This window comes from Lepidochelys kempii, chromosome 6 (genome assembly GCF_965140265.1).
Source record: "Lepidochelys kempii isolate rLepKem1 chromosome 6, rLepKem1.hap2, whole genome shotgun sequence".
In the NCBI taxonomy this organism is placed as follows: Eukaryota; Metazoa; Chordata; order Testudines; family Cheloniidae; genus Lepidochelys; species Lepidochelys kempii.
In genome coordinates this window covers 72,117,669-72,140,454 of record NC_133261.1, presented here as the reverse complement: position 1 = coordinate 72,140,454, position 22,786 = coordinate 72,117,669, and the positions used below count along the sequence as shown (strand labels likewise).

The window sequence follows — 22,786 nt, the reverse complement described above, 5'->3', positions numbered from 1 at the left end:
ACATCACTGAAAAAATTGTAGAGGTTTGTCTTCACGTTCTGGATGCTTAGTTTTTAAATGTCTTGCTAATCGTGATGGCTTCATACTATCATTAGCTAATATCTCAAGGCACAATATACACTTAGGGCGAGGTTCATCGTTAACGATAGTGGATGTAAATCCATATTTCAAATAGTCTCCTTGATAATTTCGAATTTTTTTGGCCGACTTCTTGTCAAATCTGATTAGATGTCATTGTTTTTACCTCGTAATGTGGCTGACGAAGAGCTCGTACTAGGAGTAGGAGAACGGTCAGCTCTGCCGTTTTCTTGTTGTTCACTTGTGCTCGCATTATTAGTATCTTCAATCCGCGGTTTCTTTGCAGGAATCTTTTTAAGCCACTTGTCCATTTTGTGAGGGTTAGTTTAGTTAAAACTAGATAATACAATCCATAAATCCACTTAACCGGGCACACATAAACTGCAATACGCTGAAAGCGAGCGAACGAACGAGTGAGAGCGCCACTGTCAACCCCTCCGCATTGTGGAACTCCCACTCTCCCCTCAGGATATCTCGCAGGGCCGGCTCCAGGCACCAGCGTAGGAAGCACGTGCCTGGGGCGGCACTCTGAAAGGGGCAGGATTCCGGCCAATCTTAGGGCGGTGCTCCTCCGGCTGCCCTTCGGTGACACTCCTCCTGCCGTGCCACCCTTTTCCTCCAGCAGCGCTCCTCCTGCCGTGCCCCCCAATGGGTGGTCTTGCGCACCCCACTTTGGAGACCACTGCTGTAGCTGAACTGCTGGAAGTGTACACAGTCAAGGGGGAGATTTTTAGAAGTACAACAAGGAGCCTAATTCCCACTGAAAGTCCATAGGATTTGGGTACCTGACTCCCATTTTTGCCTCTGAAAATCTTTATCCATAATGTTATGCTTTAGCACTGTATGCAAAGCAGCAGGGTTCACACCATTTTGTCACAACATGGAAACCTCTATAATATTTGCTATTAAAGTGGCATCATTAGTTGTGTTGTGTTCGGGGATTAGCTAACGTCCGCAAACCTTCCTAATCATGAGTTATATTCTTGATTGACCGGTCACTTAGGTAGTCACTTGTGAAGGCACCACAATAGTTTATCTTAATGGTTACCTAGGGCTATACAAGGAGACCTGCCTGCTTTTGGCTTCAGACCAAGCTCTAACTTCAGACCACTTTTCAAGTCAAATAGGACCAATTTCAACCTGCTTACGGTTTTTGCTTCAGAAACATAGGAAATTCCTGTTCCCACATGTTTTTTGCAGTGAAACCTGTCGAAACCCTATGGGTTCAATTGAGCTTCTCCTTGAGATCTTGAGACTCAGTCTATCTTGGGGAGCGTAAAGCCACATGGATCCAAACTGAAAAACATGTATGCATATTCCCTTGCAAAGGGAAAACCATAGACTTTGTACAAGCCCAGTGGAGTTAAAGCAACCTTCACACTGGGCCGGACTGCCCCATCTCACCTGTGGATGAAGTGGTTCTCCTCCAGATATTTGCAGCCACAAGCAATGTCCCAGGCTATGTTCAGCAGGTCCTGCATTATCAGAGTGGATGGCTGATTCTGGATAAGAGAGAGATGCATCCAAGTGAGAAGAGGAGAAACGTGGTGAGGTGTGGGAGAGAGTATAGGAAAAATAGAATAGTTGGAGAGATAGGAAGGGAAAGAGAGAGATATACAGAAGGCGGGGGTGGGGGGAAGGAAATAAAAAGACAGGAATGAAGAGGAAGGGAGGTGGGTCAAAGGAGAGAAAAGGTTTCTATTTAAGGTTAACGTTTGCCAGACACAGGAAGTGAGTCTATTAGATTCCCCCTGAGAGTGTGTGTGTGGGGTGGGGGGAGTTTTGGCCCAGTCTAAATAAAATAGCCAACACTTGTATCAAAGGTGTGAAGCGAAAACTGCCCGCTGTGGCGAGCAGTGTGAAAATAAGCACAAAGGAGCTTTAAAAAGTGGGAGAAGGGAGACGTGGGCTTCTAAAGAATTACTCTGGGGATGCTAATAGGTTACACAGCAAAAATTGGTGAGGTTAGCACGGTGTCACTAGTCACCACCAGAGCACCTCCTTCTGGCCACATCTGGGGATTAGCTCTACCAGTCCAATATCCCTCCTGTGGTTGCTTGTTAGGGGGCTTATTCCTTCACCCACTTACTTCCCTGATCCTTCTCGCACGAACAGAGAGCAACAATACCCGAAGTCCAAAGGTGCAAACAATTCGATGTTTATTGGGGTGAACTTCCAGCAAGCATGATTCCAGTTTCCTTCCTTAGTATCCTCCTTCCCAGCTCTGACACCACAGAGCCTTACACCTGTGTCCCTGTTCCCATTCCTGCCCTTAGCCAAACATGATTCCAATTTCCCCTTTTTGCAAAACATGATTCCAATTTCCCCAGCCCCATTCCCTGGTCTCATTTCCCCTTTTTGCAAAACATGATTCCAATTTTCTTACCCCCATTCCCTGTTCTCATTTCCCTCACCCGAATGCCCACCACCACCCCGTTGGAAAATTTAATTACCAAGCTTCCATCCAATGTGACTACACAGAGTTGCACATACAGTTACATTTATATAACTGGGTTTTATCTTTAAACAAAAACTTCCTTCTTGACATCTCACATAAGTATCCAAAGTACCCTCCATTAAAACTTCAGAAAAACAAAAGACTGTGGAAAGGCAGGTTGCACTTTGAAACTTTTTTTTCCCTTCTTTCTCTCCACTCCCCCAGGACCAAGTCCCAGATCCAGTCTCTAAAGGTAGTCTGTTAACTCTGCTTTTGACTTTAAACCCTTTTGTGCCACATCATCTTTAACTACCCCTAACTAACGTACAACCCTTCAGCAGCCTTTGCCGAAGCAGCACCAAACTTGAAAGATTACTGGCAGCTTCCCATAATGCTGCCCTTACTTCAAACCTCTCAAGCAGACTGAAGTGCCTCTTTTCTCTGGGAGTCATTCAGTCCCCATGGGCAGGGACCTTCTTCCACTACCCACATACCAAGGAGGGTGGGCTCCTCAGTCACCCCCCATACCTCTGGGTCCCCTAACATTGCTCACTCTATCACTCTTCCTGTCTCACTCGCTTGGGACTCAGCTGCTCCCACTTCATGGCTTGGCCCTCTAGCCAGGTCACTGTAGTCCTCCCTTTCAAAGGTATCAAGGTTTCTTGGGACCCACTGTCCCAGGCAGTCCTTCCTCTCACTACACCTTAACAGCATCACTGTCCAGTGGCTGGTAGGGAAATCCAGGCCCCCCCTCTACATTGGGTTCCCTACAACAAGCAGTCAAGGTCTGCACAGTCCCAAACCTTACTGCTGTGTCCCTGGCCTACTTCCTACCTTGCCCTTCTCTCACCCTAACACTGACTGCAGCCTCTCTCTGCAACTCCCCCTGCCCCCTTTTCTCCACTACGGGGCTTTATGCAGGCCCCTCCCGTTCCTCTCCAGCTAAGCCTCATCTCTAATTAGTTCTTGTTCCTTAGCTACTCCTCCTAGGTACAGCCTAGGCGGTTAATAGGCCCACCTGACCAGCTTGAGCCTTGTGTGGGGTAGACACCGCATCACAGTGGGACTCACTGAGAAGAGCACAGCTTAACTCCCATAGTGCTGGGAGTGTGGATTCCTCTGGGCTAAAAAAATCTGCATTAGGGCTACAGTGTATTCAGCAAACCATTGTGTGCTTGCTTAGACAACCCCAAGGTGTTTTCATCAGTCTGTGCACTTAGAGAGCCTGGGAGAGCTTCAGCATCTGTGTGCACAGGATCCCATGTAAAGAGACCCCTTTGTGTTTATTATTCCTGAGTCCTACCTCTTCCCCATCACAAGGGATGTTACAGGTCTGGAAGTCATTAGGGTTTGGTGCTGGCACAGAGTACTGCAGTCTCCCATCTTTGCTCTCTCACATGCGCTCCCTCTCTCTGTCCTTTCAAAATATCCCAGACGGATGTGGTTTTTAAAATACCTCACAAATTTTTGCTATGTGACCCATTAGCATCCCAGAGTCATTCTTTAGAAGTCCCCTTCTCCCACTTTTTAATGCTCCTTTGTGCTTATTTTCACACCGCTTGCCACAGCAGCAGTTCACACTTCACACCTTTGGCCATTTTATTTAGACTGGGCCAAAACTCACCCCCCTCCCCCCGACACACACACACTCACTTGTGACACCCACTTATTCTCTGGCAATCATATCTTCCCCTGCAGGGAAAGTTCCTTGGTGTGTCTCCAGGAAAGTTGTTATGACAAGTGCTTTCCAGTGCTCTGGGGAGAGGTAGCGAGAAATTACTACCAAGCACAGTGAAGCTCAGGGAGATGTCAAGGCAAATTGCTCTTTTTTCTCCTGTTGTTTCTGGATGCTGTTACCTTGTTCATTTCACAGCCTGGAACCATTTAATTAGTACTCCAGCTGTTGGCAGCTGGTGTTTAATCAGCTAGATGGGTCGTGTCTTTATTGTACAGAACACTTGCATATTTGCCATTGAAGGTTAGAGTTATAAACAAATGTCTTATAAAGGTGAAAGCGAGGGAGTAAATAAGAGACAGGCAGGCAGAGATCAGCATGTTTTGGGATACCTTTGTCAGGAGGCAGATGGAGTTTCATTTTTACTGTGGCTAAACAAACCCATGGCAAGATCTAGAGCTGGCTGAATTTTTCCAGGAACATTCCTTTGAATTTGGAAGGGCTGTTTTGGTTCAACTAAATTCTTGCCCCTTTTTGTTTGTTACTAGCAAACATTCTTGATAGCAGGTTTGTTTTCTCACAAATGTTTAGGGAAAGACTGTTCTTCACACTATTACTCGTATTCACTGTGTGCAAATGAGAACATTAGCTCTTCGCTGTTTAGTCACTATTCATCGTTCCATAGGCCTTGTCTCCTCACAAAAGTTGTATAGTACTACTTTCACTATACTGATGTAGTTAAAGCCCTACAACCTCCTTGGTGTGGAGGTGGTTGAAAGTACTTATACCAGTATAATTTATTCTAGTATGAGAAGGGGAATACACTGCATAATACAGGTACAGTTTAATTGTAGCTGTGTTGGGCCCACAATATTAGAGAGACAAGCTGTCTGAGGTAATATATTTTATTGGACCAACTTCTGTTGGTGAGAGAGAGAAGCTTTTGAGCTGACCTGAAGAAGAGTTCTGTGTATTTTGAAAGCTTCTCTCTCTCACCAACAGAAGTTGGTCCAATAAAAGATATTACCAAACCCACCTTGTCGCTAATACACCTGTGTACGACACCTTTATGTTGCTATAACTGTGTCCACACTGTGCGTTGTAGCTAACTGATATAGCTACACCGGTACAAACAATGGTTGTAGAGTAGGCCTTATTCTCCTGTTTAGAAAGTTTCACTTATCCACGCACGGAGCAGAAGGAATATCATACAAGTTACATTACCAGTGACACACTCTGAATAACCAATAGCAAATAGCTGAAATTAGCAGTTTGTGAACAGCCAATACAATGAAAACTGCTCCTCCAAATTATTCATGGAGCCTTTTGCCCATAACAAATACACTGGTGGAAATCAGCACTGATTCATGAACAACCCACAAGCAGAAAACCCAAGGCTAATTCCAGGTTGTTATTTATTTGCATTTATTTGCTATTTCATTCAGCACTAATGGAACATGTAGGGCCAGGTCCTCAGCTGGTGTAAACTGACATAGCTCCATTGAAGTCAATGCAGTGATGTCAATGTCCTTGCTGTAATTTCAGCTTTTCACTTGACACAGCAGTATGACGGAGGCTGAGGGAACGTTCTCAAGTGCTGTTGTCCTGCTGACCCTGGCGGAGAACAGGGGAGGCGACAGGAAAACATCCTTTACTTTGTATCCTCCTTGATTGCTAATAAACGGGAGTCTTTGAAATATGTGATCAAGAATCATTTTCTGTTATTGGCATCTGCTCAAGTCAAGGGAAGGGGGGAAATGTCTAGAGGTTTGTAGAAATTGGGAATCAAGAGGTCAGCCCTATTAAAATCCTGTAATGAAAACAGACACAAGTGGAAAGGGAAAGATGGTCTCACCACCCGGGGTCGATTCTGCCGAAGGAAGCTCTTCATGTCTCCACCGGCCATGAGCTCCAGCAGAATGAAGCGAGGCAGTGTCTGAAGGCTCACGCCAATGCACCGCACAATGTTCTGGTGACAGAACTTACTGCGAATCGACCACCACAGCGACATGGAAAGGAGGAGACAAAATCAGAGAAGGGATAAAACCTCTTACCCAACTCCCCCTGAACTTTGGTGAAGCAGATTAAATAGAACCTGGTTCTGAAACACACTGTCAAAGAAAATCTAGACCTCAGCTAAATCAAAGCATGGTGCCCTCAGCCCAGCTCCACTTACAAGGAACCCAAAGAGATTCTGCTTAGCCTTGCCTTAATCCAACTTCTTCAGAAAGTGGGAGAAAAGTGGCAAAAGCTACCAAATACAACAGCACCTTCTCTCCACACACGCCGCCCGCCATGGTTCTCTAATGCAGAGAAGATTAATGGATTTAACTGTGACAGGGGTCATGGGAGAAAGGAAATGTGATATCTTATAGCTTTTAAATCCAGAATATTACAGCTATTTGAAATGAAATGCTATCATGTGGGGATTTCATTTTTTTCATTGTTTGTTAAATAAATTTCTGTGTAGTTGGGGGTCTCAGTTCAGTGTCCAGTATGCCAGAAACAGGACCAGATAGTGCCAATTGTAGCAACTGGTTTTGTAATTTTTCTGTCCCCAAGGAACTGGCTGGAGACTATCAACTCATTTAACATAGGCTGCCGAACTATCATCAGAAGGCTGTGACTTTTGATCACTACCAACCTGGGTTAGATATGAACTGAGGACTTTGGTGGAGTGGAGGGACAGCGAGGGAAGACCCTACTAAATAAATCAAAACATTATGAAATGATCCAGTGGGTTGCTTTTAAAAATCATGTGTCAGCACTGCTGCCTCTTGCCTTGCCAGTCAGAACTCCAACAGTCTGCAGGAGATGCACTGATGTTAATAGATCATTCCCAGCTGCATGCTGTGAGATGAAGTCATCCACATACAAACACGTACAGGAATGATTTTATTCCAAACATTCAAAGAGCAATAAAAATAAATAACCCCCAGCAATACATTTCACGATGGCTTTCAGACACTTTATTTTGTCTAAAAGCTTGCAAGAAATTATAATAGGTATGGCTCTTTCTGGATTTTTCTGGTGAGTGCTTTGCCAGGCAAGATCTGTGCAATGCCACGGTAACTGAGAGCCACCTCCCCAGTAAAGCAGCTATGTGCTCTGAAAGAGATTAGGGAAGTTCTTCCAGATCATCTCCCTCTTTTCAAACTTTCTTTGTGAGCTTGATTTAGTTGCATAAACCCCAGGTTTGAAATACCTAGAATGCATGGAATTACGGGGATAACTCAGCCCTCTAGCTTTCCTAGGCAGATAAATTATACACCACCTAGCTCATGAGAAGGCCTTTGAGATCCGGCCATATAAATTATTGTCTGGTCTATTCTGCACAGACATCAAAAGACAGATTGTGCCTGAGTAGCATTGGCCTGCACTGAGGGAGGTGAGAAGCTGCACTACACCGGTTCCCTATTCAGGACTTCACCCCTCAAGAGGGTTCAGAGTGCCCCACTCCGCTGCCCGGTGCGGAGACATGGGGCCTTTGGGGTGACTAGTCCTGCAGAAGGCATTAGGAGGGAGAAGTCCCTGTGGTTAGGGGAGCACAGGAGCTACAGCTGTAGTTGGCTACTGCTTGAAGGGCACAAAGGGGAAGCTTCATGCGTTGTCTCCTTGTGCAGCCATCCATGAAAGAGGCAGGTCCAGGGCTGTCCCTAAACACCCCATAGCATTTTTAATAAGAGAAGGGTTTGCCCCAATGTCCTTGGCTGAAAAATCCCTCCTTGGCATGCAGCATGTTGCGTGCCATCTGACTGCTGCTCTCCACCCCAGTGGTGGCTGAATTTGAGTAGGGTTGCATGGCTATAGGGCTAAATCCTGTAGTTCGCATATTACACAGTTTTCCATTCAATCAAAGGGAGTTTCCTTACACAAGGACTGCTGAATGTGAGATCGACATGGCCAATGGTCCTGGGATTTCCTGAGATGAAAGGTACAATATACATATAACACTGTTAAAAGAATTTAGTGCTTATTTCCCAAACAACCACTGGAGAAGTTACTTTCGGCTTTGCTGAGATAACCAGTAAGGGTCTCATGTACAAGGTGGACACATGTCCATTAGAAACTAGGCTGATGCACTAACTCATAGGTCACCAAACAGCCATCGGCTGTAGCAATTTGTAGTTAATATCAATCAGGGCTGGATTGGTTGTGGTCATTGGAACCAGTGACTTAAATGTGAAAGTCTCTCCATCCTGTTATTAATCTCCTGAGTCAGTGAGTTAATATTTCTGGTTAGAAATATACCTGATTATCAGCGCTTCCATCAGAAAATCCATCTCATCCTGCTCAGAGCAGATTTCTGGCAATGTCTGTTGAGAGGGAACGAAAGGGGAGAAGCACCCAGAAGAAAAGAAGATATTTAAGAGATGTATAATAAAGCCAGTGAAGACACAATAAGATTATGTGGTAGCTATGATGAGGGTCTCTCTTTCCTCTTCCAATCCCCTATTCACTGGGTCATATACTACACAAGTGGTGGGAAAGAAACACGAGCTGACTGGCCTACGCGAAGAATATTCTTGTGTGTGCATTTAACTACATGCAGTGCTTTTGTAGCTAGAGAAAATCACACCTGATTCTATACAAAGAAGTGTAGTTGCTAGGGAACTACAGGTCTGAATAGTTCATTTAAAACAATGTGTACTAATGGCATTGACAGCTACAAACTGCAGGTGCAGGTCTGCGCAGGATGGTGTGGCCACCGCTGTAGAGGATGGTATGGCTGCTGCTATCTGTGTGCAGACTGAGGAGATGGGCTGTCTGCTACTGACTGCAGGCTAGGCTGTGAGGGAGAACATGGCTAATGCCATTTGCAGCGTGGGCTTTGGAGGGTGGGGCGGCATTTTGCAAAATGCCCAAGGGATGGTCTATTTCAATCTACTACATTGGTGCGTGCACCATTTACAAAAGGAGTATGTTTGATGTATTCTTTAAAGCTCCCTATTCTACTATTGATGTATTCTTTAAAGCTCCCTGTTCTACTATTTGATGTATTCTTTAAAGCTCCCTATTCCCACTCTGTCAAAGACAAACTCTGTGAAAGAAGGGACGGATGGATACAGCCAGACCATGATGAACCCAGCTTCTGTGTGATGATCGCCCAATCTGGGCACCATGAAGTGATTTGTGTGCACTCAGCCCATATGACCTTAACTAACACTCCCTCTCTCATCTACCATATGGACTTTATATCATCTTCCAGAAGGAAGTACAGCAGATTCTCAGCAGTTTCATTTGCTGGGGGCTATGTGAATACCTGGGAAGGCTGCAGACAGGACACAAACAGGGAGCAGTCCTTGCTCACTCACACAGAAGCTGGCCACAGTCTGGCCCTGAATCATTAAAATGGAAGCAATAAATAACATTTGAATGTACTTCTTCCCTCTATTTACTTTTCCACGTCACTCAGGACTGTGAAGCTAGACTAGACCGTTTCACTTGCAGCGTTTAGCAGTTTCAATTCTGGGTTCTCACACTTACTCAGGGTATGTCTACACTTCAGTTAGACACCCACAGCTGGCCCATGCAAGCTGACTTGGGCTGGGACTGCTGGGCTGTTTAGTTGCTGTGTAGACATTCTGGCTCGGGCTGCAGTGTGAGCTCTGGGACCCTCTCACCTCACAGGGACCTAGCGCATGGGCTCCAGCCAGAGCTTGGACATCTACACTGCAATTCAACAGCCCTGCAGCCTGAGCCCCATTAGCCTGACTCAGCTGGGTTTTTAATTGCCAGCCTAGACATATCCTCCGTGTCTTTACAGCACACTTAGCTCGAGTGTTAACCCCAATTCAACTCACATGCACACACAGAAACCTCTAGCTCGAATTAAATGAGGTCTTAAACTCAAGCTAGCTGGCCTGCCGGGGGGGATGGGGCGGGGGGGAAGAGATAGACGCTCCAGTGTTGCAGCTGCTTGAGCTAGTAATTCAGTGGTGATGCAATAGCTTGAGTTACAACAACTCATCAGCTGCCAATCTAATCAGGCTGCTAATCCAATTGCTCTGTGCTGCTCGTGAAATCACTCTATGCAACTCCAGTGCTGGTTTGAAGTGTGGTCGCGCTCACTGGAGCTAGGCTGGTTGGAGTGCAGTAACTTGCGTGTACTGACTTGAGCGAAGTGCTGCAGTGGAGACATGCCCTCAGTGCTGCAGGGTTGGGTTTTGCCACTTGCAGGGGAACGTATACACAAAAATGACACAAATGAATCTCATTGACATTAAAAAATGATTCATGAAAGTCTCACGATTAATATTAGATTTTTAAACCTTTTTTTGGTAACAAAGCCTAACTGGGGGGAGGCCCTAAAACACAACACTTGATCATGGCCCTTTGATACATGAGTTTACGGTACTATAATTAATGCTACTAAGCACCATTTAATTTCAGAAGTTCAGGGCTCATAACCTTTGTAGGCAACTTTACCAATATACGAGAACACTAGCTAGTGTCCACTGCCTTCCAGTCACTTGTGTGTTAGCTTGGGCATTCCAAATTCCTTAGCAGGCTGGAGTACCTGTTACTGAATGAGAATGGCAGAGCACCAGAACCTAGGACAGGGACTTATCAAGGGGCGAACATCAGAACAGCCATACTGGATCAGACCAATGGGCCATCTAGCCCAGTATCCTGTCTTCCAACAGTGGCCAATGCCAGGTGCTTCAGAGGGAATGAACACAATGGGCAATCATTGAGTGATCCATCTCCTGTTGTCCACTCCCAGCTTTTGGCAAACAGAGGCTAGGGACACCCAGAGCTTGGGTTGAATCCCTGACCATCTTGGCTAATAGCTATTGATGGACCTATTCTCTATGAACTTATCTAATTCTTTTTTAAACCCCATTATAGTTTAGACCTTCACAACATCCCCTGGCAAAGAGTTCCACAGGTTGACTGTGCATCATGTGAAGAAGTACTTCCTTCTGTTTGTTTTAAACTTACGGCCTATTAATTTCATTGAGTGACCCCTGATTCCTGTGTTATGTGAAGGGGTAAATAACACTTCCTTATTCACTTTCTCCACATCATTCATAATTTTATAGACCTCGATCATCTTCCCTCTTAGTCGTCTCTTTTTCAAGCTGAAAAATCCCAGTCTTTTTAATCTCTCTGCTTACAGCAGCTGTTCCATACCCTTAATCATTTTTGTTGCCCCTCTCTGCGCCTTTTCCAATTCTAGTATCTTTTTAGAGATGGGGCAACCAGAACTGCACATAGTATTTAAGGTGTGGGCATACCATGGATTTATATAGTGGTATTTTGATATTTTCTGTCTTATTATCTATCCCTTTCCTAATGGTTCCTAACATTCTGTTAGCTTTTTTTGTCTGCTGCTGCACACTGAACAGATGTTTTCAGAGAACTATCTACAGTGACTCCAAGAGCTCTTTCTTGAATGGTAACAGCTAATTTAGACCCCATCATTTTATATGGATAGTTGGGATTATATTTTCCAATGCGCATTACTTTGCATTTATCAACATTGAATTTCATCTGCCATTTTGTTGGCCAATCACCCAGTTGCCTGGTCACCCAGTTTTGTGAGATCCTTTTGTAACTCTTCACCATCTTGTTTTGGACTTCACTATCCTGAGTACTTTTGTATCATCTGAAAATTTTGCCACCTCACAGTTTACCCATTTTTCTGGATCATTTATGAATATGTTGAAGAGCACTGGTCCCAGTACAGATTCCTGGGGGACACCACTATTTACCTCTCCATTCTGAAAACTGATAATTTATTCCTACCCTTTGTTTCCTGTCTTTCCAGTTATTGATCTGTGAGAGGATCTTCCCTCTGAGCCCATGACTGCTTACTTTGCTTAAGAGCCTTGGGTGAAGGACTTGTCAAAGGCTTTCTGAAAGTCCAAGTACATATATCCACTGGATCACCCTTGACCACATTTGTTGGACTGCCTCAAAGAATTCTAGTAGATTGGTGAGGCATGATTTCCCTTTAAAAAAGCCCTGTTGACTCTTCCCCAAAAAGTCATGTTCTTCTAGGTGTCTGATAATTCTGTTCTTTCCTATAGTTTCAATCAGTTTGCCTGGTACTGCAGTTAGGCTTACCAGCCTGTAATTGCCAGGATTGCCTCTGGAGCCTTTTTTAAAAAGGAAGAGGAGTCTGGAGTATCAGTCACAAAGCCTAGAGTATCCGTAATGGCTGGAACAGTGTCTATGGGTACATCTACGCTTGGAGCTGGGGGTGATTCCCAGCTCGAGGAGACATACCTGTGCTAGCTCTGACCAAGCTAGTGTGCTAACAATAGAGTGCAGCTGTGGCAGTGCGAGCTGTGGGACAGGCTGGCCTCCCCGAGTACACGCACCAAGGGAATCTGAGGGCACCTCCATGGCGCGGCTAGCTGCTCGCACTGCCACAGCTGCTCTCTGTTTTAGCACGCTAGCTCGACGAGCGCTAGCACGAGTATGTCTCCTCGAGCTGGGAATCACACCCCCAGCACCAAGTGTAGCTGTAGCCTACGTGACTATTCCTGTACTGAAAGGCTCTCAGCGAACACCATAAGAGACACTCAAGCTTTTGGGTGGAACTCTCTGCTGGTATCAAACAGCAGAGCTCCCTGACTTCAGTGGAGCTGCGCTACTGACACTAGTGGAGGATTTAGCACCTTGTTTTAATTTTAGCTAATATATTTTATATGGATGGGTGACTGAGATTCATACAGCCTCCTCTTAGATGTAGTAGGAGAGCTCTCTCTGGCGTTGGCAGCAGAGCCTGAGGGACTGACTCTCCTCTTCAGGTTCTGCCATGCAGAGGCCTTTGACTCAATGGGCCCAGTTATTCCACTGACATTAACATACCAGTTCCCACCCCCATTAGACCATCAGGTGTAGCCACTACAAAGTCATGCTGCAAACGAGAACAGTTTATCTGCAATCTGCTGCTATTGCCACGTGGCTTAAAAATCAAAATAATGGGAAGCTCATAACTCCCGCATGTGACATTAGCAGCATGTGTAACACTGTTAACCATGCAGTATATGATAATTGTAACAAGCCATTTCTAATGGGAACCTTAATATGGTAACATCACTCTCATGGGTATTCGCTACTGTACAGGAAAGATTAGGCCATTAGCTGTAGGTACTGACCTTGATAGCCACCTGAAGAGGGTTGGGATCCCCTGAGATTCCTATCACAGTCCCCTCATAAACCTCACCAAATGCACCATGCCCTAGGGCCCTGAAGGGAAGAGAAAAAGCAGGTATTACTGGGTCAAGTTCAGGAATAGGTTCTGGATCTGTTCTCGTAATCCAGGGCAAAGTAATCAGTCCCAGACATGACCTGGTGTCAAAATGTCCAGAATCACCTCTGGACCCATTCTGGTGCTGTAATGTTGGACCTCCAGTAGTACTGAAAACACAGCAGTCTACTGTACGCTGACAAAGTCACTACCTGAATCTATACTGGTACCAGCACCCTAGATTTGGTGACAGATCTATATAACAAGATTCAAGGAATGTCACTCGGTGCGCCACTCTGAAGCAGAAAAGAGTCAATGTGAAGCAATGGAAGCAGCTACAAGCATGGTTTAGGGGTCTCTGTTCAGAATATCACCTGGTTGAATCATCACTGAGATTCGCAGTCTGTTACCATCCAATTTTTAAATTCTCAGCCATTTTCAGCTTTTCTACACACGTGACTCCACGAAACACACCTGGGCAACAGCATGGGCTTTCAGCTACTAGTGATGATATTAAGGCTACAGTGAATCAGGGCATCAGAGAGAGAGAAGGCTGTGGGATGATGTCTGAAGGCAGTGAAGTAACAGAATAAATATAGGTGGTAAAATTTTGCCCATACTCCCTATGCCCTCTTAACTGACATCAGCTGGATTGCAGGGGCCATGTGAGTAGCCCAGGGTGTCTTTCCCTGTGATGTGAGTTTCTGTTCTGATGCAGAAAAGGAAACGTTGCTATGGACCTGGAAGGGATTTGTTGGGAGCCAGGGAGCCCTAGTAATTCAGGACATCCCAAAAGTGTAATGGAGAGAACCGTACAGGGAATCTTCTTACTTCGACCTGGAAGCCAATCAGTCAATGGGACACGTGACTCATGAGTTTAAGTTAAACATGTGCTTAAGTCAGGGCCTAATTCTTACAAAGTGGTGCCTTGTAGAACATAAAAGTGAGGCATAGGTGTTATAAGCAGCTGTCATGAAAGCCACATTTAGGCTGTACCATGCTGGACTGTGAGCTGCCAACTAGCCCTCAGTCTCTTGTTCTCCATGCTCCATGGCACATTTTACACATTCAAACAAAATAAATACGTGACCCTGCCACCTTTACCAAAGGCTACAATTCCTCTCCTGAATCAAGGAGCAGGCCCAGCAGCAAGCCTTACCGAAGCAGGGAGATGTTTTTCCGGGGGATCTCCTTCAGCTCGCTCAGCGTGGCAGCCTTTCCTGCAAAGCAGTAGTTGGGGTTGTAATCAGTCATGATGGTGGAGGTGCGGATTTTGCTCAGTTTATATTCTGGGCTCTGCAGTCGTGCTCTGGCTCCTTCCAGCTGCTGCTTCTTACGGTGATAAACTATGGGTAGAGCACAAAAGAACAGAGGGTGAAATGTCAACATGTGGGTAGAGCAGAGGAAATAATATCAGCAGCACAGAACAATCAACAACACAAAGAGACCAAGTCAGCAGTTATGAATCCAAGTAATATTCTTAAATCCCCAGCATCATCCTCATTCTTTCTCTTTGCAGCAACTTCTCCATCTTGAATGGGATACACGAGCATGGAGTATTGGCCATATGTAGTCCTGGACCCCGGGTGGAGCCTTGGCTCCATCTCCCTTTCTCTGGAGCAGCCTCCCCTGAACCAATGAGCAAGAGGACTTGCTGTCTCTCAAGCAAAACAACAAAGCAAGTGGCAATCAGACAGAGCATGCCATGCTCTTGAATGAGTTCTGTCTTTAACCAGTGGTCATGACAGCAGTCTATGGATTAGTGGCTGCTAAGGGAGGGCCTGCTAAGTGATCTAGTGGTCTTTCTAAGTGGTTTTCTCCCCAGAAGGAGCAAAGCCAGCGCAGTCCCTGCTCATGGGGCTACTACTGTGCCCCATCCTTACATGGGGCAGGCAAAGGGTGATGTTTCTTGCTGGCTCCCCATGCCTTGACTTACGCAAGGATAGAACATAGTCTGGCCCCAATTATTAGCAGCAGCAGTAATGTAATTTGCAGGCAGACTAGTTTTCCTCTGGCTTTGGCTGGGTAGTCAGCAGTCTCCTGGCTGGAGCTCCTCTCAATTCCCCATCAGTACCATGGTTAGCAGAATATAGCTTTAAGGTGGGCTCCCTTCTTCCAGCGGGGCCAACTCAGAGGCTGGTAAAAGCCAGGTCGGGGACAGTGGGGTTGAGCAGCGCTGCAATTATTATGAGAAAATGGACTATTCTGCCTAGCACCCCTCTTTCAGGGCCTTTACAAAGAAATTTTCAGGGTTGAGGACAAGTGGGTCAACTGAGCAATTCCTGGTGGAAGAGAAAGGCTGACAGGCCTCCGCTCCACTCCAGGGACTTTGTCCTTCTCCTGTAGATCCCAAAAGTTATTGCATCATCATAAAACCCAGAGTTCAGCACATCAGTGGGGACACTTGGCTATCACTGCCGCACCAGCGGAGACTCCAGCCGGAGACATGCGAGATCCTGCTTTGTCTCCCTTTCTCTTGTGCATTCCTTTCGGCCCTGCTATTTTTCATCCTGCCCTGTCTCTCTCCTTCTCTCTTGGGCTTTCCATTTGATCCTGAGGTCAACTGTACTACGCAGTATCAATTCAATGAAAAGAGATGGTCCAACCTGCTCTGCCCTGCCTGAGAGAGACTGGTGAAGAAGAGGGGACCAGCCCAGCCTGATGATGTCCCCGACCAGAAGAGGAGCCTGAGCCCAGGGCAAATGGTGTTATGGCCAACCCACCAATCTAGAGCATCTGCCTGGGACTGACCTGCCACCCGGAATCTTGGCAGCATCAGCAAAAGCTGTATTTCTCCCCTCTTTACTATCCTGTCTCTTCTCCCCCTCGGATCTATTTGTCAAAAGCAGGACAGGCCACCACGCTTCCTATCTCGGAACAGCAACAGACCTAACCCTTTCCCCCCAGACCCCATCCCCCAAGACAAACAAACATCAAGAAGGGTTGGCTGGCGAAATAAGAGAGACTCTCTCTTTTAAAAGGCACTTTAATAGATTTTGGTTAAGTTCATTTTACATAATCATTCAATTTTAAACTGCTTCATAACTTGTTTTAGCTCTTTCTCTCATTGTATCCAAACCAATAAATCTCCAAACTTTAGCATACATTTCTTAGTCTGTTTGGCATGGAACGAAGCAAACTGAGGTCTCTATATATCAAACTCTGACCCTTGTTTAACAGTTTAACATGGGACAGTGACAGGGTCATGGTAACAACTTTGACTCTTTGGGCACATATATTCCATATAGATTAATACAACAGCAGGAATGAGTATACTAATACAAGCCAAAAATGTTCCTTACCGATGGATAGGCTGCCACAAGCCAGAGCCATTCCAAGCACTACAATCACAATGACCACAGCTAAGAGGAGCGGAAGAGGAAGGTGTCCCTCTGGGATGGGGCTGTGAGGAACTGGCCAAAACAAAGACACAGACACATTAACCAGCAGACAACCACAGCCCCATTAAAGAACTTCTCCCGCCATGGTTCCCCCCTTTCAAAAAGTAATATGATGATGGTGGTGAAGGACCGTCACTTGCATGTTACAGCAAATTCCATTAGGGCCCTGGGAGTCGTAAACACTCATAAATCACTGTTCAACCAATGTAATTATCTAAACATGAACAGCTTAAAACAAACATATCCCTTATTCTGTTCTTCAGGTTCCTGATAGATGGAAAACAGCACTGCCCACCAGCTGGAATTCCCCTATGGAAGCTCCATGTCTCAGAGTTGCAAGAGACAGTGTTAGAAAATAATGACGACTATCAGTCAAACGGGTATTAACTGGTGTGAAAAGAAGGGGACAGATTCATCTCTAGTGTAACTCCATGTTATTCAGCCATTCTATCTGGTGGTGTTACACGAGAGATGTGTTTAACCCAAGATGTTTACAGATAAATAAGGCTGCAAGTTTGCCACGGAGGTCACGGAAGCCACGGATTCCATGACTTTCCAGGACCGCCGTGACTTCTGCAGCTGCCACTGCAGCACAGACTGCCCATGGTGGAGCTGGCGCTTGGGATGGGGGCAGTGCGCGGAGCTAGGAGCTGAGGGAGGGACATGTCGCCCCTTCCAGGGAGCTGCAAGGAGCCGGGTAGAGAGTCTGTCTGCCCCACCAACCCCGCCCCCCACAGCACTAACAGGGGTCCTGGGCTTTCTGCTGCTTCCCACCCCCGTACCCAGTACCCGCAGCACCCCCCGCCCCTCAGGCCACATCCTGAGCATCTGCGGTGCCCCCAGGGCCATCCCCCCAGCACCTACGGTGCCCCCTAGGCCACCCCCCCCCGAGGACTTTGGGTCCTCTGGGTCACCCCCCCCATGAGCATCCATGGCACCCCCCAAGCCGCCCCACCCCCCAATATTTAGTATGGGGTATATAGTACAAGTCATGGACAAGTCATTTTTGTATACTGCCCATGACCCGTCCATGACTTTTACTAAAAATACCCATGACTAAAATGTAGCCTTACTGATAAAACAATCCCTTCTGAAAATGATCATTTGTCCTGGATCCCCATTGGGGAACTTTCAGCTGCAAAGTTCTCTCAGAATGCATTGTTTGCTTGTCAGATGAATTTACACTGTGCTCTTTTACAGATGTCATGCTTTCAACTCAAACAACATTCAGTTTTTGAGGCTTTGGGGTGGTGCAACTCATCCTGGTCTGCAAGGTCACCCTTTTGAGGAGCGCCAGGAGAGGAGAATGAGTACTGGCACTGAAATGGTGTCTGGAGTTTTCAGTCCCATCTATTCCCAACACTCCTCATAATCCTGCATTCCCCAGAGTGAAATACAGAGAGATGTCTTCCCCCTCTCCTCCAAAGAATGGTGCTCACTCCCATCTAGGCTCCCCTTTCCAACTATGCAGACTCTCTGGCTCATCCCCAGTTTCTTGACCTAATTGATCATTACACAGTTACACACACACACACAATATATATATATATAAAGGATAATATAGATACGAAAATAAATAACTGAATATTATTTTTATTTTCCTTACTCAGTGTGAAACTTGCTGCTGGTGCTGACCCACACCCTTGGTGTCTCGCTGAGGTGAACCAGGGGGTGGAGGTGGCACACCCAGCAAGCTTCGCCACCAAGGGCTGAATCCCAAGCCCCGCCGCCCAGGGCTGAAGCCAGGTTTATTTTGGGAGACCTCCAGAAACCTGCTTGCAGCCCCACAGTGGGCTGCGGATCCCCAGTTGAGAACGGCTGATCTAAGACTTTACAATGAGGGAACATTGTCTAGTAGTTAGAGTAGAAAAATGGCAGTCAGAAGATCTTTGATCTATTTCCAGCTCTGTGGCAAACTTCTTAACCTCTCTGGGCCAGACTTTCAAAAATATTTATGCACCTAAAGATGCAGATAGGCACCTGGTGAGATTTTCAAAAGTGAGATTTTCTAACCAGGACAGACACCTAATTCTCACTGATTTGAATAGAATTTAGGCCCCTAACTTGCTCAGGTGCTTTTGAAAATCTCACTAGGTGTCTACCTATGTCTTAGTGTCTTTGAAAATCTGTCCCTCGGTCTCGGTTTGCCTGCCTGTAAAACGTATATAATACCCAGCTCCCAGAGATGCTGGGAAGATTGACTTGTTTAAAGTTTGAAATATCTCTGATGGCAGGCAACAGAGAGGAACAATATCATTTATGAGTCAAGTATCTTTACCTTGAGAAAGCTGGAAGGAGGGGAGATGCAAAGAAGACAGAAGAAATTCTGTGAGTATAAAGCTCCACCTATTACCTATGCAGGTGACATTGTCACTGGCCAGCACGGCTCCCATCTCACAAATACAGATAGGCAGATTGGTGTCAAGGTCCCGCTTGCAGTTGCCCGAGTGGCAGTGGCTGCAGTTCAGGTAGACCTGAATCTCCGCCTCCCCGTGGCTCTCCATGGCTGAATGAGAAGGAACCAGACGGAACAGAAGGGTTTAATTTATCTTCTCCCATGTAAAGGTAGAAAGCAAATGTAGGAGCTGTAATGTTAGTCTCCCGACTTAAGAAAACACACATCCCAACATAACACAGTCCAGACGTCAACCAGTTGAGGAATGCCAGGAGAAGTGAATGAGTACTGGCACTGAAATTCATGCCCAAGAGCATAAACCCTTTGGATTAACCTTGAGGTGCAATGGGGAAGGGGGATGGGGAAGGCCAGGACTGAATACATGTAACTGAACCCGAAGATTGGTGTCACCTCTCAGCCTAGGAGAGAGTTGTAGGGGGAAAATGCTCAGCTAGTGTAAGCTGAAGGCAATGGAACTATGACAATTTACATTACCTGAGGTTCTGCATCATAGAGTACATGTAGGGGTGGAGGTTATAGAAAGGGACAGAAGGAAAGAGAATAGAGACAGGAGGGAAAGGGGAGGAAAGACGGTGGTGGGAGAATAGAAAAAGTGTGGTTTACCTGCCAGGGGATGCAGGAAGATCTCCCCAGCTGGATTCACAAAGGAAACACCATCCTGCCCATCAGCTGTGATATCATCAACATCTGATACATGCCCACCTAGACAAAAAGAGGCACCATCATGTGCAAGTGCTGAATGACAGCAAAGGTGTGGTGGCCATGAGATGCCAGGGTCCCTACTTTGCATTGGTCTCTTGAAGTATGGAGTTCCACTGGGACTTGCTAGTGAGATAATGTGTTTACCTCGTGTCCTCAAAGAGGAAAATGAAATCGTTCATCCCAGACCCATCAGGGCTGGCAGAGCCCTTCTATCCAAAAGTATGCTGTGGTTCAATTTGGTGCAAATAGGTTAGTTTTCAACAGAATGAATCATCTTTTCCCTCTAGACAGGTCAAAGGCAGGCGAAAGGATGGTTAAATATCCTTGCAGATCCAGAGCAATGTTCCCAGTACCTACAATCTCCATTCCCCTAAACGATAGGGCAAACAGACCTACCTTTGTAGCCTCCACCGCCCCCGCCAGACGTACAAGCTCCTCCTCCTCCACCAAAACCACCTGAGGTGGCCCACTGGAGTTTGGCTAGTGACTGGGGACAGGCCTGGCCTCCCTCTCCACCCTCCAGGAGGGACTTCCCAGTCTGAGGAAACAGGGTGGTGTCTTCCCAGCCACCACCTCCACCTGCAGGGAAAAAAAAAAAAAAGAGAGAGAAAAGCAGGTGAGCAGGGTGTGGGCAGAGTGGAGTGGGGGAAAGTGTGTGAAGAGAGAGAAAATCTCTCTTATGGGTTGTCTAAGATGTACCTGCATTCAAGTTGACCCCCTCGCCAAGGGAGTGAGGATGTCCATCAATGCAGCTTGCACGATGAAAACCCAGTGCAGGGTCTATATTCTCTGTTGCTAAGCTAGCTGTGAAAAGCACTTGCTAACTACATGTACTGGTGTCCATCCCTTTAAAGAGTGACTGGGCCATGGCTCCCTGGCTTAAGCCTCCGGCATCAGCAGTATCAACACGGATGGTTGTGCTGTGATCAGAGAAGCCTCTTTTGTCATAGCCAAAGAAACAGCTGTTATGGTCGTGGTCAGAGTGTCTTACTCATAAACTCATAGACTTTCCTTCAGAGGGAACTGAAGGAGGTGGTTCTACATTTTATACCCTTGTTGGGAGCACAAGGAGCTAGGAGATGGGTGGGGCCACCCCATGGGTGCTGCTAGGGAAAACTGCCTGGCACCAGTGCACAGGACATGCACATATCTACAGGGCAACGGATATATGCAAGCACTTGAGGAAGAACCATTCATGTCTCAGTGGGTTACTCCCACAGAAAAGTTAATATGAATCAAAAGGATTTGTGTTGCTTAATGTCTGCAGGCCAGTTTTGTGTGTTCAGCCATCAAATCCAGACCTTGTATTGCTACAGGGCCTCACCTGCTGCCCCAGTTCTCCCATTGACTCCAGGAACTGCTGTGGTGTTCTCAAATTGCTCCAGGGGCACATCATCCAGGGAGCTGTCCTGATCTCTCAGGTATGCCTTTCCCCCTCCTCCTGCAGCGATGAGCAACGGTTCGAAAACCCCATCCCTCGGCTGCTCAAGGACAAATACAATTCAGTACACAGGACAGCTGAAAGGTGCAGCAGGCTCAAAACCATCAGATACCAGAAAACCCTTCAACCTCTCAGATGAGAGAACTCACCTAACTCATTGCATCAGTAAGCATAAAAGCAGCTCATACAATACTGGCCATAGCCCAGAGTAATGCTACAGATTGTCTCCTGACATCATTATTCAGGGCAGTCTGCCAACTGTGACAAGTATCTAAGGCAGGTCCAATTAAACACGAGTTGTCGAGGCTGGACCAGTACCAGTGTTAAGCAGCAGACCCTGGTTTGAATTCCAGTCCTGGTATTGTTGCTTGGGCTGACAGTGCCGAGGAGGCAGTAGCTAGCAGGTGATTGAAATGAGGGGGAATGAGGATAGGAGGAATTTGCGTTTTTGTAAAACATTCTCTCCCTTCCTTCAACTTCCTGAAACAGCAGATAGCATCGTATCACATGATCACTAGTGAAAGCTAGCTCTTCTGCTGGACACTGTCCAGAAGGGGACTAGAAAGAGGGAAGACTTACTCTAAAGATGAAGGTGGCTCCTCCACCCCCACCCCCTCCTCCAGCCCAGTCCTTCAGATCCTTTTTGAGTTTGTAATCTTCTTCAATGAGAGATGACTCCCCCAGGCAAATCTTCTGGGTCTGAACATTCCCCTGAAGGAGACAACAGATGCAGTTAGAGATCAACACAGTCTAGTCTGCATGCATAGATCTGTACACATAGTATGTGTTCTCCTTGTGGATGGACCACTAGCTTGGTAAGTGACCTGTCCCTTGGCCCCTCACAAGCTTCTCCTGAGCTGGGAACACCCTCCCATGTGCAAGTGACATAAGAAAGGTTCACAGCAGAATCAGGAAAAGGCAATGAGCCCATATTAGTTTTATTATTCATAACAAATGCTAATACATTGCACCCCTAGAGCTCCTTACATTCCAGGAACTTAAAATGCTTTCTAATTAATTCTCAGAATACTGCTATTCGATAGGTTAGTGTTATTTGTACTCATTGTTCTGATGAGGAAATGCAAGAACAGAGAGATGACTTGATTTGCACAAGGTTGAACAATGAGTCAGTGGCAAGGTTGGGAATAAAACCCAGCAGTCCTAGCTCCCCATTCCCTGCACAAAACACTAGACTACACAGAGAAAATACAGAAAAATTGTTTCTCAGCTTGGATTTTTTGGGGGACACTGAGCTACACACATCTTTGGAGTTTGTTCTTTCCTGTGTTTCTTTGTGTTTGCAGAGGCCATTGGTGTCAATGGAAAGATCCCCATTGACTTTAACAAGCTTTGAATCCAGCCATAAGATTGTAAGCTCTTCAGGGCTGGGACCACTTCTTACTATATGTGCCTAACACAATGGGGCTGTGA

General features: G+C 46.2%; 1 protein-coding gene across 1 annotated transcript in view; it reads right to left on the bottom strand.

The window, feature by feature from the left end:
* Window positions 1–22,786, bottom strand: part of LTK (leukocyte receptor tyrosine kinase) — a 167,558-nt gene that overhangs the window by 30,067 nt on the left and 114,705 nt on the right. Inside the window, exons 14-24 of the mRNA XM_073348710.1 lie at window positions 21,935–22,066; window positions 21,239–21,395; window positions 20,311–20,493; window positions 19,816–19,914; window positions 19,150–19,302; window positions 16,698–16,808; window positions 14,555–14,741; window positions 13,304–13,394; window positions 8,442–8,506; window positions 6,046–6,175; window positions 1,483–1,580 (exon numbers count right to left, since the gene is read on the bottom strand). Coding sequence (XP_073204811.1) covers window positions 1,483–1,580; window positions 6,046–6,175; window positions 8,442–8,506; window positions 13,304–13,394; window positions 14,555–14,741; window positions 16,698–16,808; window positions 19,150–19,302; window positions 19,816–19,914; window positions 20,311–20,493; window positions 21,239–21,395; window positions 21,935–22,066 — 1,406 coding nt within the window. The remainder of the gene's footprint in view (window positions 1–1,482; window positions 1,581–6,045; window positions 6,176–8,441; window positions 8,507–13,303; window positions 13,395–14,554; window positions 14,742–16,697; window positions 16,809–19,149; window positions 19,303–19,815; window positions 19,915–20,310; window positions 20,494–21,238; window positions 21,396–21,934; window positions 22,067–22,786) is intronic.